Source organism: Babylonia areolata, chromosome 2 (genome assembly GCF_041734735.1).
Source record: "Babylonia areolata isolate BAREFJ2019XMU chromosome 2, ASM4173473v1, whole genome shotgun sequence".
Classification (NCBI taxonomy): domain Eukaryota; kingdom Metazoa; phylum Mollusca; class Gastropoda; order Neogastropoda; family Buccinidae; genus Babylonia; species Babylonia areolata.
In genome coordinates, this window is record NC_134877.1 from 63,543,816 (window position 1) to 63,561,315 (window position 17,500).

At 44.8% G+C, this 17,500-nt stretch overlaps 1 protein-coding gene across 1 annotated transcript in view; it reads right to left on the minus strand.

Moving 5' to 3' along the window:
• Window positions 1-17,500, minus strand: part of LOC143277976 (myoferlin-like) — a 96,655-nt gene that overhangs the window by 9,570 nt on the left and 69,585 nt on the right. Inside the window, exons 36-43 of the mRNA XM_076582985.1 lie at window positions 16,942-17,076; window positions 14,876-15,031; window positions 13,908-13,999; window positions 9,398-9,568; window positions 7,995-8,140; window positions 6,927-7,066; window positions 4,073-4,161; window positions 2,175-2,318 (exon numbers count right to left, since the gene is read on the minus strand). Coding sequence (XP_076439100.1) covers window positions 2,175-2,318; window positions 4,073-4,161; window positions 6,927-7,066; window positions 7,995-8,140; window positions 9,398-9,568; window positions 13,908-13,999; window positions 14,876-15,031; window positions 16,942-17,076 — 1,073 coding nt within the window. The remainder of the gene's footprint in view (window positions 1-2,174; window positions 2,319-4,072; window positions 4,162-6,926; window positions 7,067-7,994; window positions 8,141-9,397; window positions 9,569-13,907; window positions 14,000-14,875; window positions 15,032-16,941; window positions 17,077-17,500) is intronic.

Genomic DNA, 17,500 nt, shown 5'->3' on the forward strand with positions numbered 1-17,500 from the left:
GCCACATACGGGTTGCCCTTGGCTAAGTCCTCGAGAAAAAATCCACTTTAATAGTACAACATACACATGCAGACAAAAAGAAAAAAGAAAAACAAGAGAGGCAAGGCCTTCAAGACTCACTGGTGATACACTTAAAAAAAAAAAATCTAATCGTGAAAATGTGTTCTGTATTTGTTATTATAAAGCTTGGGTGAAAAAAAAAGAAAAAAAAAAGTCCTGACCCTACGTGTTCGGGTAAGAAGAAACTGTCTTACCCAATACACTATCGTGGCGCCTTAACTGACGTTCAAAAATTTAACATTTAAACATGCTTTTTTAAAGGGCGATAAATCGATTGCGGTATTCGCAGTGAGAACGCTGTTTAAATCATATTATTCTGGTGTATCTTGGGCAATCAAAAATCTTTAAGGGCAATAAAAAATTCTTTTTAAGTCCGCGGTAAAGGAGACGTGGCTATCGCCGCAATCACATTGCAACATTTAGCCGTTTTCTCTGGATCTAGATAGATGTACAAGTTTAGTTACACCTGCCAGGAATATACGACACGGTCAATTCAATTTCTCTTTTATGTTCATTCTAGTTTTATAGTTTTAAAGTTGATATGAAAATTGAGTATTCTGTTAAACTAATAACATGTAGAGCCAAGTACAAGTACTTCTAAACGTCGTTTGAAGTGAAAAGGACTTACTTTTGAGAAAAGTCAAGACTGGAAATTTTTACGTTTCATCAAGGGTATTAACTCTCATGGTTTATTATTTTTAACTGAATTCCCACTGATTTTGTTGTTATTTTTATGGAAGTTTGGGGCACAATCCAGTAAGCGACGAAGCGTTCACAAATCTTTCTCTAAATAAATATTTAACGGCCTCCTCCTCCAACTTTCCATCACATGTTATCGTGTATTGTCGATTGAATATTGGATTGAACGGGCAGGTCAACAACTTGAAACAAAATGGCGTCCTTCGCGTTCGCGAGGAATTTGAGCACGCGCTTTGAATATGTATAAATATGTGTACGCAACTGATTTTTGCCCATGACCTTCAGGGCTCAGCCAATAGATCTATAAAGTCCACTCGTAGTATTGACTTTAGTATTTCCGAAAAAGACCACTTGGGTGAATGAACATAGTGAAAGCCCTGTACACTGAGAGTAAAACACATAAGCTTTTTATGTATTGAGTATGATTTCAAAATGTAATGTATAAGATGAGAAAGATCAGTTGAAAGCAAATTAACCCCCCTAGCATTAATTATAGATTAATTTCCTTTTTTTTACTACCTGCAGCAAAGACATGCACCAGAAATATAACTTCCATGCTTAGCAAAATAAGTTCCTGTTTGAACAGAAAATGATAAAAATGACTGCTCTTGTTGTTGTGTCAGAATATCACATCAAAGTGCCAAGTTTTGAGAATAAAAAAATATATAAATATAACAGTAAATTCAGTTTGCATATAATTTGGTTTCTTTTTTTTTCTTTTTCTTTTTTTTTTTGGTGTCCATCCCAGAGGTGCAACATCGTTTTAAACAAGATGACTGGAAAGAACTGAATTTTTCCTATTTTTATGCAAAATTTGGTGTCAACTGACAAAGAATTTGCAGAGAAAATGGCAATGTTAAAGTTTACAACACACACAGACAACTGAACACCGGGTTGAAACATAGACTCACTTAGTTTACACAAGTGAGTCAAAAATGTGGCGCTGCACTGTGGCGATGCACTTTCCCCTGGGACGGGAGCAGCCCGAATTTCAGAGAGAGAGAGAAATCTGGTGTGTTATAAAAGGTCATTCAATACAATACAAATACTGGAAAGCTGTGCTCAATCCTCGGCTTATATCAGAGATCTATAGACATAGGCCAGCAGCAATGTGAGAGCTGTATCATCAATGGTTTCTCCACTGCAATGGGAATTCATGTACAGCTTAGTCTTTCACGAAGGACTATAACACTCAAATTAGGAGGCAAAATTGCACTGGGTCACAGCGCTGCTGCCTTGGGGGTTGGCCTTTGAGGACTATCCCAAACGCTGACTGTCCTAAAGCCCTCTGATCCGAGATGAAACTTTGGTGGAGGTGCACTGTCCACAATCAAATTCTTGTCCAGACAGCCGGGACAGCAGTTAGTTTGTCTCCTCTGCTGCCTCATAGGTCGGGTACGACTGATTCATCATACCTGTAATGCACGTCGGTCTCTTGCTTCTCGTCGATGCCGGACATCCAGCCCACGACGTAGATGTCGCTCATCTTCTCTCCCGTGATGGACACATCCTCTAGAATTACGTCCTCCGTGTTCCATACGATGCAGCGCAGAACGAACCTGGACAGCATCATTATTGTTTCTGCACGTGGGGTGTTGCCCTAGCGGTAACGCGTCCGCCCAGGAAACGAGAGAATCTGGGTGCACTGGTTCTAATCCCCCAATTACTTTTTACAATAAAGGGTTAAAAGTGGGAAGAAGGAGGAGGAGGAGGAGGAGTAGAAGGAGGAGGAGGAGTGGAGTGTTGGCCTCGTGGTAACGCGTCAGCCCAGGAATCGAGAGAATCTGAGCAAACTGGTTCTAATCCCCCGACAATAAAGAGTTAAGTGAGGAGGAGGAAAATAAGAAGTAGAAGAAGATGAAGAAGAAGTGCAGTGTTGGCTTAGTGGAAATGCGTCCGCCTATGAAACAAGGGAATCTGAGCGCACGTCTGGACGCTAGCCATTCGGATGAGACGATAAACCGAGGTCCCATGTGCAGCAGGTAAAGGAACCCACGCCAACAAAAGGCTTGTCCCTGGCAAAATTCTATTGAAAAAATTCACTCCGATAGGAAAACAAACACAATTACAGGCAGAAAAAATAATTTTAAAAAAATGGGTGGCGCTCTCAGTGTAGCGATGCGCTCTCCCTGGGGAGAGCAGCCCGAATTCCACACAAAGAAATCTGCTGTGGCAAAAAACAGTAACACAATACTGAATACATGTTTGATTTTAGTATGCTATTTTATGCTTATCCTTCGACTGGTTACTGCATGTCTATGGCCGTGATTATTGCATGTACTCAGTTACCTTTTGAGTATTATTTTTTTTGTCTACAGTGAGTGTTGCAAGTGTTACATAGCTTATGACTGTGATGTATGTATAGCTGACTTCAGGTTGACATCTGAGCATTTCATGTCTTTCATATAGTCATACTGAATGTCTGATTCTCGCGTACTGTTTATGTTTTACACCACAATGAATTTCTCTTATTGAGATAATAAGGTATTCTGTATTCTGTAACACCGCCGCACCACTGGAATGTGGGTTGTGCATGTGTAGTGTGTGTGTGTGTGTGTGTGTGTGTGTGTGTGTTTTAGTTGGGATGGGGTCAACCACAGGGCCATGACAAAGGGCCCAGTAGCAATTAATTATTTAAGTTGTACATATTTTAATAAAAAGTGTGAAAAGAAAAAAAAAACCAACGTATTCAAATCAAGCCAAAATATAAAGCAATTCACATTTTGAGAAACTAGAAAACAAACCAACATTTACTGAAATCGAAAAACAAAACCCCTATGAAATCGAAAAAAACACTCATAAAAAACAACCTTTTCATGACAACGGTAAACTTGGTAATACAAGCTATATGGAGTGATGGCCTAGAGGTAACGCGTCCGCCTAGGAAGCGAGAGAATCTGAACGCGCTGGTTCGAATCACGGCACAGCCGCCGATATTTTCTCCCCCTCCACTAAACCTTGAGTGGTGGTCTGGACGCTAGTCATTCGGATGAGACGATAAACCGAGGTCCCGTGTGCAGCATGCACTTAGCGCACGTAAAAGAACCCACGGCAACAAAAGGGTTGTTCCTGGCAAAATTCTGTAGAAAAATCCACGTCAATAGGAAAAAACAAATAAAACTGCACGCAGGAAAAATACAACAAAAAAAAAGAAAAAAAAAAGGTGGCGCTGTAGTATAGCGACGCGCTCTCCCTGGGGAGAGCAGCCCGAATTTCACACAGAGAAATCTGTTGTGATAAAAAGAAATACAAAATACAAAAATACAAAATTCTACTACTTCTACTCTGACACAAAACGCACGAAGGGCCTCACGGTTTGGCTTTGCGGGGGGCAATGTCGAACGGGGGTCCCGGGGGTCCGAGAGACTTGGGGAAAATATCCACCCACATCAGAATCTTGCCCTGGAAGGAATTAATTGACAAAGCCAACGCACGCTGCTTTCGGCCTCACGTTCTTACTACTCACGGCTTCAGCAGAATGGAGAAAGTACCAGAGTGAGAACACAAACACGCAAAATGATGCGAAATCAAGCAAATGTAGATATATCTGTATACATCTCTCTATGTCTCTCTATCTGTCTGTCTGTCTGTCAATTTATATAAAATGGTGAACGTGAGCAACCATGAGAGAATTTTAAACCATCAACCCTACCCCTCTCCCTGCCCCCCACCCCCAGTGCGTCAGTTTTGAAGTTCAGTCTAGACATCTATAACTTCTTGACGCTTCTCCCCCTTCTTCAAAGAAAACTAAGACATCAGGGCTTGTATTTGTTATACCTCTCTTTCTCTCCATATCTATCTGTCTATACGAGTTGGATAATCTAAACACGAAATTAACCATCATATAAGAAGAAATGGGAACACGATCACTTATTGGGAAGGAAAAACGCAATTTAAAAAATTCAAAAAGAAAAAGTTTGTTTTAATACGAGTGCGATCGCATGCGCGCGCGCGCGCGCGCGCGCGAGAGAGAGAGAGAGAGAGAGAGAGAGAGAGAGAGAGAGAGAGCTCAGAACTCTAATTTTTTATTCAAGGATTAAGATTTTAGGCATGGCCCATTCTTCCAATCTGTACTTGCTAATCTACACCAGTTAAAATAACACACATATATTTAATGGAAAGGGGAGAAAGAGAGAAGGAAAAAATCGTGCAGAGGGACAAATATGATCACACACACACACACACACACACACACACACACACACACACACACAGATTAACAGATGGATTGCATAGCAGAGTGTGAGAGAGAAGAGGAGAAGAGAGAGAGAGAGAGAGAGAGAGAGAGAGAGAAATGTCATCAGTATCGACAACCGGATGACTAAAGCCAAATTGTTGTTACTATCATATCCACCTAAGACAGTTGCAATTAATACTATTATGACCACTACCATCACCAAAAGCACTTATACAACTGCTATTGTCACCATCATTTTAGAATGAAATGAATATATTCACGCATGTACACACATTAGAAGGGAATGAAAGAAATGTAAACAAGCAAACAAAAACAAAATGAATGTAAAGGGGGAAAAAAAGACAGAATAAGAACAAAAACAAAACAAGAGAGGCAAGGCCTTCAAGACTCACTTGTGATACACTTAAAAAAAAATCTAATCGTTAAAATGTGTTCTGTATTTGTTATTATAAAGCTTCGCGTGTAAAAAGAAAAAAGAAAAAAAAAGTCCAAACCAGATTCGAAGTCCCCTAGCATTAATTACAGAGTACTTTCCCTTTTTTACTATCTGCACCAAAACGTTTGCAAAATAAATAAAACTTCCATGCTTAGCAAAAGAAGTTCCTGTTTGAACAAAAAAATGATGACTGCTCTTGTTGCTGGGTCAGAATATCAGATCAAAGTGCCAAGTTTAGAGAATACAAAAAATATAAATATAACAGTAAATGCAGTTTGCATATAATTAGGCTTCATTTTTTTTTTTTGTGCCCATCCCAGAGGTGCAATATTGTTTTAAACAAGATGACTGGAAAGAACTGAATTTTTCCTATTTTTATGCCTAATTTGGTGTCAACTGACAAAGTATTTGCAGAGAAAATGGCAATGTTAAAGTTTACCACGGACACACAGACACACACACACACACACACAGACAACCGAACACATAGACTCACTTTGTTTACACAAGTGAGTCAACAAGAACAAAGAGAAACAGTAAACAACGTATCCAATAAGTGAAACATGGAAATGCCCTCATCGTTACTGCCAACGGTCGAATCTAAATCTGAGTTATTTATGGTTGGAAGGTTATCTATGGAAATTTGATTTGAAAACAGGTAGAGAAATGCTCGTTTGTACGTGTATAGGGAGTGAGTTCCACAGGTATGCACCTGAAAATGCAAAACTTGCTTTGAACATATTAATGCGGGTGCGTGGTAAAATGTACTTGTTGCAGCCGTATCGGCACGAGGCTCGGTTAAGCAGATGTTTAGATATTGTGGTGCAAAGTTATTGTGCACTTTGTACACAAGAAACGCTTTGTTGAATGCTAGCTTATTTTGCAACGGAAGGGCGTTTAATATGGCTTGTTTTTCTCAAATTGACAGTGAAGGATCTGGTAAAATTATTTTGGCTGCTCTCTTGTGAAGGGAATTTAGCTTCTTAAGATGAATAACTGCAGCACAGCTCCAGACTACAGATGCGTAATTAATGTGAAAAAACAGTGAGCATGGCAGAACATTTTGCGAGCGAGCGAACGAGCGAGCGAGCAAGAGAGAGAGAGAGAGAGAGAGAGAGAGAGAGAAGCAGACAGACAAACTCTTAGTGGTAGCCTACTGAACACTGTCATTCGATATAAGGCTGCGGAGACCAGTGTACAGACTAACTGGCAAGAAATATCCCCCCACCCCCTCCAGAGAGAGTGATATATATATATATATATATATATATATATACTGAGAGAGAGGGGGAGGGAGGGAGAGAGAGAGAGAGAGAGAGAGAGAGAGAGAGAGAGAGAGAGAGAAGCCGACAGACTGAAATTGTAAGTGGTAGTCTACTGAACACTGACATTCTATGTACTGGCTGCAGAGATCAGTGTACAGACTAACTGGAAAGAAATACCGCCCCCCCCTCCCCCCGCGCCCCCTCCCCCCACTTCCTTCATCACCCCTTTTCCTCGCCCCCTCCCTCTCTTTCTCACCCCATACCCCACCTGCTCGACGCCAGGCTGCAGGTTGTTGTAGAGCGGTCGTTTCTCCACGTGCTCCTTGACCACGGGGAAGCAGTTGAGCACGTGCAGGGCCAGGCGTTCTTCCTCAGGACCCATTTCCTCCGTGGGCGCCTTGCCTTTCTCTTCACATCATCACCCAACAAGTGATCCGACAAAGACAAAAATGTTCAGTTCAGACAAAGGTAATCAATAATTTAAAGAAAGAAATCCGGCCCCTAAAGCTTCAATGAGTTGCATATAATGATGACAGTGACAAGAAGGGGGAAGAAGAGATGAAATGGATTACATGATCTTTAACGTGCGAATTTGATCTTCCGCGTGTGTACACACACGAAGAAGGTTCAGGCACTAGCAGGTCTGTACAAATGTTAACCTGGGAGTTCGGAAAAATCTCCACCCTTTACCCACCAGGCGCCGTTACCGAGATTCGAACCCGGGACCCTCAGATTGAAAATCCAACGCTTTAACCACTCGGCTATTGCACCCGTCCGAACAATCCACCCCAAACGTTGTTGACAGCCAAAACAAAAAGAAGAAAAAACAACCTTGGGCTGTAACATCTCTTTCAACCTGTCTCAACATTTTACACCGAGATCAATACCACATCAGGGAAGGTTTTCACCATGACCGGAAAACTCAACGTGGAAATCTGTAGGAGAAGAAGAAGAAGAACCTCACAGAGTACCTCAGAACCCCCACCCCAACCCCCCAGTTCTGCAATGAGGCGTTCACGATATCAACTACAGACAAGAAAAGAAGATCAACTTCCATTCGCGACACCTTATACGCATCCAAAGTGTATTTTCTTGGCAAGAAAACAACAACAAAACCCCAAAACACATAGGTACATCTGATGAGGGCCAAGCGCTAGAGCATTGTGTTAGTCCTCGGACAGCAAAAAGTGCTGTGCCTTATGTGACCGGAGCTTTCCTTTTTTTTTTTTTCTTTTGCTATGAAAACATGCAGTGGTGGCAAAAAGCGCTGGGGGTCTGGAAGGTTGGGGTGGGGGTGGGGGATAGGGGTTGCAGCCATAGCCATACAGCTCCTCACCGAAGTCCTCGAGAGCGAAGAGTCTGTTGCCCACTTGCACGGAAGTGGCGGACAGGAAGTGGGGTGGGGGCATGCGGTTCTTACGGCAGTAGTCATCCAGGATCTCCCGCGGCTTGAGACTGTCCCGCCACGTGCTCGAGCCGGATCTGGAACGCACGCACGCACGTCAATAATCTTTTGTTAGTTTCTCTGTCTACATATGAATAAAGCTCCAGGGCTCCCCCTCGCTCGGAACACCAGATGGATCTCTACCCATTCCCCTCCCCAAAACCCCCACCCAAGACAGACATCCAGGACTCATCACCCCCCTTAGGCCTTGTATGACGCAACTTTCACCGAACTAAGATTCAAGCTCTGGAAAAAAATCTTGACCAAAGGGAAACAGCCAATGGATCATAACTCTGAATGATCGGGAGTATAATTTTTTAATGCAATCAGAGACACATTAACTGCAAGAGACTGATAAAGCACGGTCACGCGGAAATCAGCACCACCTATCAGAAAATATATTTTAACATCTCTCTCTTTCTTCCATATGCATGCATACACAGGCATGCGCGACTGTTTACTCGCGCACACACTTGTGGACACACAAGCATACAGGCATATACATCATACACGCACTTTGTGTGTGAGTACAACAGCCACAACCACCACCACCACCACCTGCACAAGATCAACAACAAGAACAACAAGAACAAGAACAACACACACACACACACACACACACTGCTTTTAACAACTGATCAGTGTGAATGCACTAACACACAGTAGAGAAGCGACAGGCAGCCCTCTTCCTCCGCACCCTCAACGATCTTTATGCTCCCTTGAAGCCGTATCAAGAGACCACCATGCCTGTGGGTAAATAAGTACCTGCGGGTAATCTGCCTGAGGCAAGGCAAACTGCCCGAGGGTAAGCAGTATCTGGTATTCACGAACACTCGAGTCTACCCGCGGGTCTACAAACCCGAAGCAATTTACCCTTCCTACCTGCCATGGGTGCCTGCCCATGAAACAGAGGTAAATATGGTGGATCCTTTTGTGCATTGTTTTTGTTGGGGGAAAACAGGCGTGGTTTGCAGACAGCACGTGTTTTGCGAACTCTCTAAACAATGCCCTGAACTGTGGTGTGGTGAGAAGCAAATTTGAGAGCCTGTGCAGAAACAGACTGGGAATTCTGTTAAACTACTGACGATGGGTTAGCTGCCCGAGTGCCCGGCGTGTGTCTTGAATAAAGACAACTTAACCTTCACGTTAAACTGTACCCGCAGGTCCCAACCATGTCAAAGGCAACTAGCCTAAAAGCAAAATAAAGTTTGTCTTGAATACAGCTGCTGGAGAAAAAACAACAATGACAAGAACACCACACCAAAAGAAGCAGTCAGCCTGGGAACACTACTGACATATAATAGATGGGCGGCAGGCCACAGGTGGCCCTCAGCTTGGTCAGGAAGCGGTTCTCCAGGTCGATGACCGTCTCCCCGATGACGTCGTCTGAGGACAGGAAGTCGTAGTCCTTCACCCTCACCACCAGGTCCTTCACCACCGGCACCTTGGCCGTCATTTCAAACCACCTGCACCATCCGTCAACACACAGCACAATAGTCTGGACAGCAACAACAGCAACAACACAAACAACACACAGCATCACCACCATCCGTCACAACAGCACAACAGTCAGGACAACAACAATACACAGCATCTTCGCCACAGGACAACAGTCAAAAACAACACTGCCAACAAAAACGTACAGCAACAATAATCATAATCTATCACCACAACATCAAGGACAACACCAACACCAATAACATGCAGCAACGCCACAATCATCACCATAGTACAACACTCAGGACAACACCAACACAACAAGACCAACACCATGCAGCATCACCACCATCATCACCACAGCACAACACTCAGGACAACACCAACAACAACACACAGCATCACCACCATCATCACCACAGCACAGCACTCAGGACAACACCAACACCAACATCATGCAGCATCACCACCATCATCACCACAGCACAACAGTCAGGACAACACCAACTCCTCAACGCCAACAACATGCAGCATCACCACCATCATCACCACAGCACAACACTCAGGACAACACCAACACTAACAAGACCAACAACATGCAGCATCACCACAGCACAACAGTCAGGACAACACCAACACTAACATCATGCAGCATCACCACAATCAACACCATAGCACAACACTCAGGATAACACCAACACCAACAACATGAAGCATCACCACAATCATCACCATAGCACAGCACTCAGGACAACACCAACACCAACAACATGAAGCATCACCACAATCATCACCATAGCACAGCACTCAGGACAACACCAACACCAACAACATGCAGCATCACCACCATCATCACCACAGCACAACAGTCAGGACAACACCAACAGCAACAACATGCAGCATCACCACCATCATCACCATAGCACAGCACTCAGGACAACACCAACGCCAACAACATGCAGCATCACCATCATCACCACAGCACAACAGTCAGGACAACACCAACACCAACAACATGCGGCATCCCCACCATCATCACCACAACAGTCAGGACAACACCAACACTAACATCATGCAGCATCACCACCATCATCACCACAGCACAACACTCAGGACAACACCAACAACATGCAGCATCACCACCATCACCACCACAGCACAACAGTCAGGACAACACCAACAACAACACACAGCATCACCACCATCATCACCACAGCACAACACTCAGGACAACACCAACAACACCAACAACACACAGCATCACCACCACCATCACCACAGCACAACAGTCAGGACAACACCAACACCAACATCATGCAGCATCACCACCATCATCACCACAGCACAACACTCAGGACAACACCAACAACAACACACAGCATCACCTCCATCATCACCACAGCACAACACTCAGGACAACACCAACAACACCAACAACACACAGCATCACCACCATCATCACCATAGCACAGCACTCAGGACAACACCAACAACACCAACAACACACAGAATCACCACCACCATCACCACAGCACAACAGTCAGGACAACACCAACACCAACATCATGCAGCATCACCACCATCATCACCACAGCACAACACTCAGGACAACACCAACAACAACACACAGCATCACCTCCATCATCACCACAGCACAACACTCAGGACAACACCAACAACACCAACAACACACAGCATCACCACCATCATCACCATAGCACAGCACTCAGGACAACACCAACAACAACACACAGCATCACCACCATCATCACCACAGCACAACACTCAGGACAACACCAACAACACACAGCATCACCACCATCATCACCACATCACAACAGTCAGGACAACACCAACACCAACAACACACAGCATCACCACCATCATCACCACAACAGTCAGGACAACACCAACACCAACAACATGCAGCATCACCACCATCATCACCACATCACAACACTCAGGACAACACCAACAACACCAACAACACACAGCATCACCACCATCATCACCACAACACTCAGGACAACACCAACAACACCAACACCATGCAGCATCACCACCATCATCACCACAGCACAACAGTCAGGACAACACCAACACCAACAACACACAGCATCACCACCATCATCACCACAACACTCAGGACAACACCAACAACACCAACAACATGCAGCATCACCACCATCATCACCACAGCACAACACTCAGGACAACACCAACAACAACACACAGCATCACCTCCATCATCACCACAGCACAACAGTCAGGACAACACCAACAGCAACACACAGCATCACCTCCATCATCACCACAGCACAACAGTCAGGATAACACCAACAACACCAACAACACACAGCATCACCTCCATCATCACCACAGCACAACAGTCAGGACAACACCAACACCAACAACATGAAGCATCACCACCATCATCACCACAGCACAACAGTCAGGACAACACCAACACCAACAACATGAAGCATCACCACCATCATCACCACAGCACAACAGTCAGGACAACACCAACACCAACAACACACAGCATCACCACCATCATCACCACAGCACAACAGTCAGGACAACACCAACAACAACACACAGCATCACCACCATCATCACCACAGCACAACACTCAGGACAACACCAACAACAACACACAGCATCACCACAGCACAACAGTCAGGACAACACCAACACCAACAACACACAGCATCACCACCATCACCACCACAGCACAACACTCAGGACAACACCAACAACAACACACAGCATCACCACCATCATCACCACATCACAACAGTCAGGACAACACCAACAACAACACACAGCATCACCACCATCATCACCACAGCACAACACTCAGGACAACACCAACAACACACAGCATCACCACCATCATCACCACAGCACAACACTCAGGACAACACCAACACCAACAACATGCAGCATCACCACCATCATCACCACAGCACAACACTCAGGACAACACCAACAACAACACACAGCATCACCACCATCATCACCACATCACAACAGTCAGGACAACACCAACAACAACACACAGCATCACCTCCATCATCACCACAGCATAACAGTCAGGACAACACCAACAACAACACACAGCATCACCACCATCATCACCACAGCATAACAGTCAGGACAACACCAACAGCAACAACATGCAGCATCACCACCATCATCACCACAGCACAACAGTCAGGACAACACCAACACCAACAACATGCAGCATCACCACCATCATCACCACAGCACAACAGTCAGGACAACACCAACTCCACAACGCCAACAATATGCAGCATCACCACCATCATCACCACAGCGCAACACTCAGGACAACACCAACACTAACAAGACCAACAACATGCAGCATCACCACAGCACAACAGTCAGGACAACACCAACTCCTCAACGCCAACAACATGCAGCATCACCACCATCATCACCACAGCACAACAGTCAGGACAACACCAACACCAACATCATGCAGCATCACCACAATCATCACCATAGCACAGCACTCAGGACAACACCAACGCCAACAACATGCAGCATCACCATCATCACCACAGCACAACAGTCAGGACAACACCAACACCAACAACATGCAGCATCACCACAATCAACACCATAGCACAACACTCAGGATAACACCAACACCAACAACATGCAGCATCACCACCATCATCACCACAGCACAACACTCAGGACAACACCAACAACACCAACAACAACACACAGCATCACCACCATCATCACCACAGCACAACACTCAGGACAACACCAACAACAACACACAGCATCACCACCATCATCACCACATCACAACAGTCAGGACAACACCAACACCAACAACACACAGCATCACCACCATCATCACCACAGCACAACACTCAGGACAACACCAACAACAACACACAGCATCACCACCACAGCACAACACTCAGGACAACACCAACAACACCAACAACACAGCATCACCACCATCATCACCACATCACAACACTCAGGACAACACCAACACCAACAACATGCAGCATCACCACAATCAACACCATAGCACAACACTCAGGACAACAACAATACCATGCAGCATCACCACCATCATCACCACAACACAACACTCAGGACAACACCAACAACACACAGCATCACCACCACAGCACAACACTCAGGACAACACCAACAACAACACACAGCATCACCACCATCATCACCACAGCACAACACTCAGGACAACACCATCACCATCGTCAGCGTTACTGGCAATGGTAGCAGCAGCAGCAGCAACAGAGGCAGCAGCAGCAGCAGCAGCAGTGATATCAATAGCGTCCAGGTTCTGTGCACCTTCCAAACACAGGGTTGAGGCAGTTGGGAATGTAGCTGTCTCTGCTGTGTATCTTCTTCTTCCCCAGCGCCACCTCTATGTAGGGATCAGCCTGTTGGGATTGGATTGCAATGCAACATTGAACTGATGTCATTCTCATATCCCTTGAGAGAGAGAGAGAGAGAGAGAGAGAGAGAGAGAGAGAGAGGGGAGACAGAGAGAGAGGGGAGATAGAGAGAGAGACAGACGTAGACACACAGAGAGAGGCAGACAGAGAGATAAACAGAGAAAGAGGTAAGAGCGGAGGGGCGGGGGGGGGGGGGGGGGGGGAGGGGGGGGGAGAGAGAGAAATAGAGATGAGAGGCGGGTGGGGATGGGGAGGACGGGAAAGGGAAAGAAAGAGAGAGGGGGAGAGAGGGGGGAGAGTGAGAGGGAGGGAGAAGGAGAGAGAGAGAGAGACAGGCAGATGTGCAGAAAGAGAGAGATCAGAGAGAGAGAGAGGGGGAAGAGAGAGACAGACAGATAGAGAGAAACAGGGACAGAGAGAAACAAAGACAGAGAGACGGAGAGACGGGGGAAGAGAGAGAGAGAGAGAGAGAGAGGGAGAGAGAGAGAGAGACTGACAGACAGACAGAGGGACAGAGATCGACAGTGAAAGAGATGAGAGATAAATAGAGAGGCAGGCAGACAGAGAGAAATCAGAGAGAGGGAGGTCGGAGAGTGGGACAGACTCAACACACATACACACGCATAGATGAAAGAGAGACAAGAGACAGAGAAAGAGACATGGATAGATGTGTGTGTGTATGTGTGTGTGTGTGTGTGTGTGTGTGTGAGAGACAGACAGACAGACAGAAATACAGACACAGACAGAGAGACAAGGAGACACACACACACACACACACACATAGATACAGAGAGACAGTCCGAGTGCTTCTACGGCCTGTGTTGAAGACCACGGGGACCTTATTTCAGTGCAAAAACTGACCAGTCCGTTGGGGTCGCTGGGCTGCAGGTCCGTACAGCTGATGACGTACACACGGATGACGCACTCTTCAGGGGCGGAGGGGGGAAGGTCGGACAGTATCCGTGGGGGCAGGGGTTCGCTGGGATCAGGTGGTAAGGGGTACACTCGGAACGTTCCCTGCAAACCACAAAAAAACCCACAAAAAACCCCATGATTTGACCAATCACCGTCGTGATTTAGAAGGAAGGTGGCAGAATGGTTAAGACGCTCATCTGCCAATACAGAATCCGTGAGAGTCAGGATTTGAATACCGCTATCGCCATTTCTCCCATGTTTGACTCGAAAAATCAAACTGAGCGTCCAGCCATTCGGATGAGACAATAAACTGAGGTCCCGTGTGCTGCACGCACTTAGCTGCACTGAAAAAGAACCCATGAGCAACGAGAGTGTTGTCCTCTGGCAAAATTCTGTAAAAAGAAATCCACTCTGATAGGAACACAAGTATATATGCATGTACTCAAGGCCTGACTAGTAGATGTGGTGTAGCGTATATGGAATTGTCCGAACGCAGTGACACTTCCTTGAGAAACTGAAACTGAAACCATCGTCACTCTTAGCATGATGCTCATCGTAAACTTTAGTATCACGAAGAAGGAGGAGGAGGAGGAGGAGAGGAGGAAAATACTTTGACACTTTGATGTCATTGGCCATGAGGTCCTTCCGACATGGGTAAACGCGTCAACATATTTTTGTTGAATAACTAAAAAAAACACCAAAAAACCCCAAAAACAACAACAAAGGAATGAATGTGATCAGAGCAAATATTGAAACAAACCAGACAAGTTCTCTCCTTGAAGAAAAAAACGGCAGCACCCTGCAGGACACCCAACACATTATTACTTCGTTCATTTTATCCATCAGTGAACAGATTTCATCAGGTAGTTACGAAGGAAAATGTCAAATCTATCTAATTATGCAGTTTGTAACTGTGAGTAGTGGTTTTTGCCTAAACTGCAAAGCTTCTTATATTAAGTTTGCCGTCAAGTTTATCACCTCGGGAACTGGTTAACATGCTAGAGAGATCTTCTATTTCTGCAGTATCTTTTATATATATATATATCACACACATATAATCCTCAAATCATCGATTTACAGTCAAACATGAAATGAAAATAATTATCAGCTTCAGAATTACACAAAGGTCATGGAGAATCTGTAGACGTGTATCTGACATAAACCATTTTCTGCTGCCATTACGGCCAAAAATGCTTAATTGTGCATGCGCTTTACCATGGCATTCATTTTGTTCGCTTTAACAGTTGTTTTTTTGTTTTCAGCTTGGAATATACTTTTAAATGAACTGAACCACCTGTACTTTACTTCCCATGTCTCAATGCCAGTTTTGTTTTAACATATCAAGCAGCTTGGATTTATATTCTGAAATAAAAGGGTTTTTTGAATCATTTTTATTTCTGTTTTCTTACACACACACACACACACACACACACACACACATATATATATATATATATATATATATATATATATATATATATATATATGTTACATGAACGGGACGAGGTTTGTAATAACTATATATCGCAAGCACATTTCACTGTTTCCAAGGCAAAAGGAAAAAGTCATGCACAGACAGACAGACCGTCCGACAGAACAGACAGACAGATAGTACACATATATGTGTATACATTCATACAAATGCTGGAGTATAACCTGTCATATCACATTGTATTACATCACATTGTATTACCTTACGTTCAGTGACATTGTCTTATCATTATCATTACTATTACTATTATCATTATCATCATCGAAGAATGGATATTCACAGTACATACACTGAAAATAAAAGTTTGTTCATAACCTACACTTTGACACAGCCACACAACTGCAAAACCTTTTTTTTTTTCTGACAAAACGTCTTTGAATTGACTCAAGGGAGAGACGGAGGGAGGGAGGGAGACAGAAAGAGACAGAGGAACAGGATGGGGGTGGCGTGGGGCGAGGGGGTCGAGGTGGGGTGCGGGGGGTGCGGGGGGGGGGGGGGGCTCTGTCACACCTGACCTCACCTTGAACTCTCCCACCACGTTGCCGCCCCCTTCACCATCCTCCTCCTCGTCCTTGCCGCGGGTGAGGGGGAAGGTGTGGCAGAAGTCCGCGAACTGCTTGTGCTCCTCCGCCCTCTCCAACTCCGTCATGTACACCTGAGTCACAGTGCTGTGTGTGTACTGTCTTCATGTACACCTGAGTCACAGTGCTGTGTGTACTGTCTTCATGTACACCTGAGTCACATTGCTGTGTGTGTACTGTCTTGTACTGTCTTCATGTACACCTGAGTCACAGTGCTGTGTGTGTACTGTCTTGTACTGTCTTCATGTACACCTGAGTCACAGTGCTGTGTGTGTACTGTCTTGTACTGTCTTCATGTACACCTGAGTCACAGTGCTGTGTGTACTGTCTTGTACTGTCTTCATAAGAGATAAGATAAGATAAGAGATAAGAACAACTTTATTATCTCCACCTGGAGAAATTTGGTCAGGTGCACCATCACAACACAGAGAAGTAAACAACATGGGAACCATAACTGTAAAAGCCAACAACAGCCCCAACAAATATCACGAAGACACA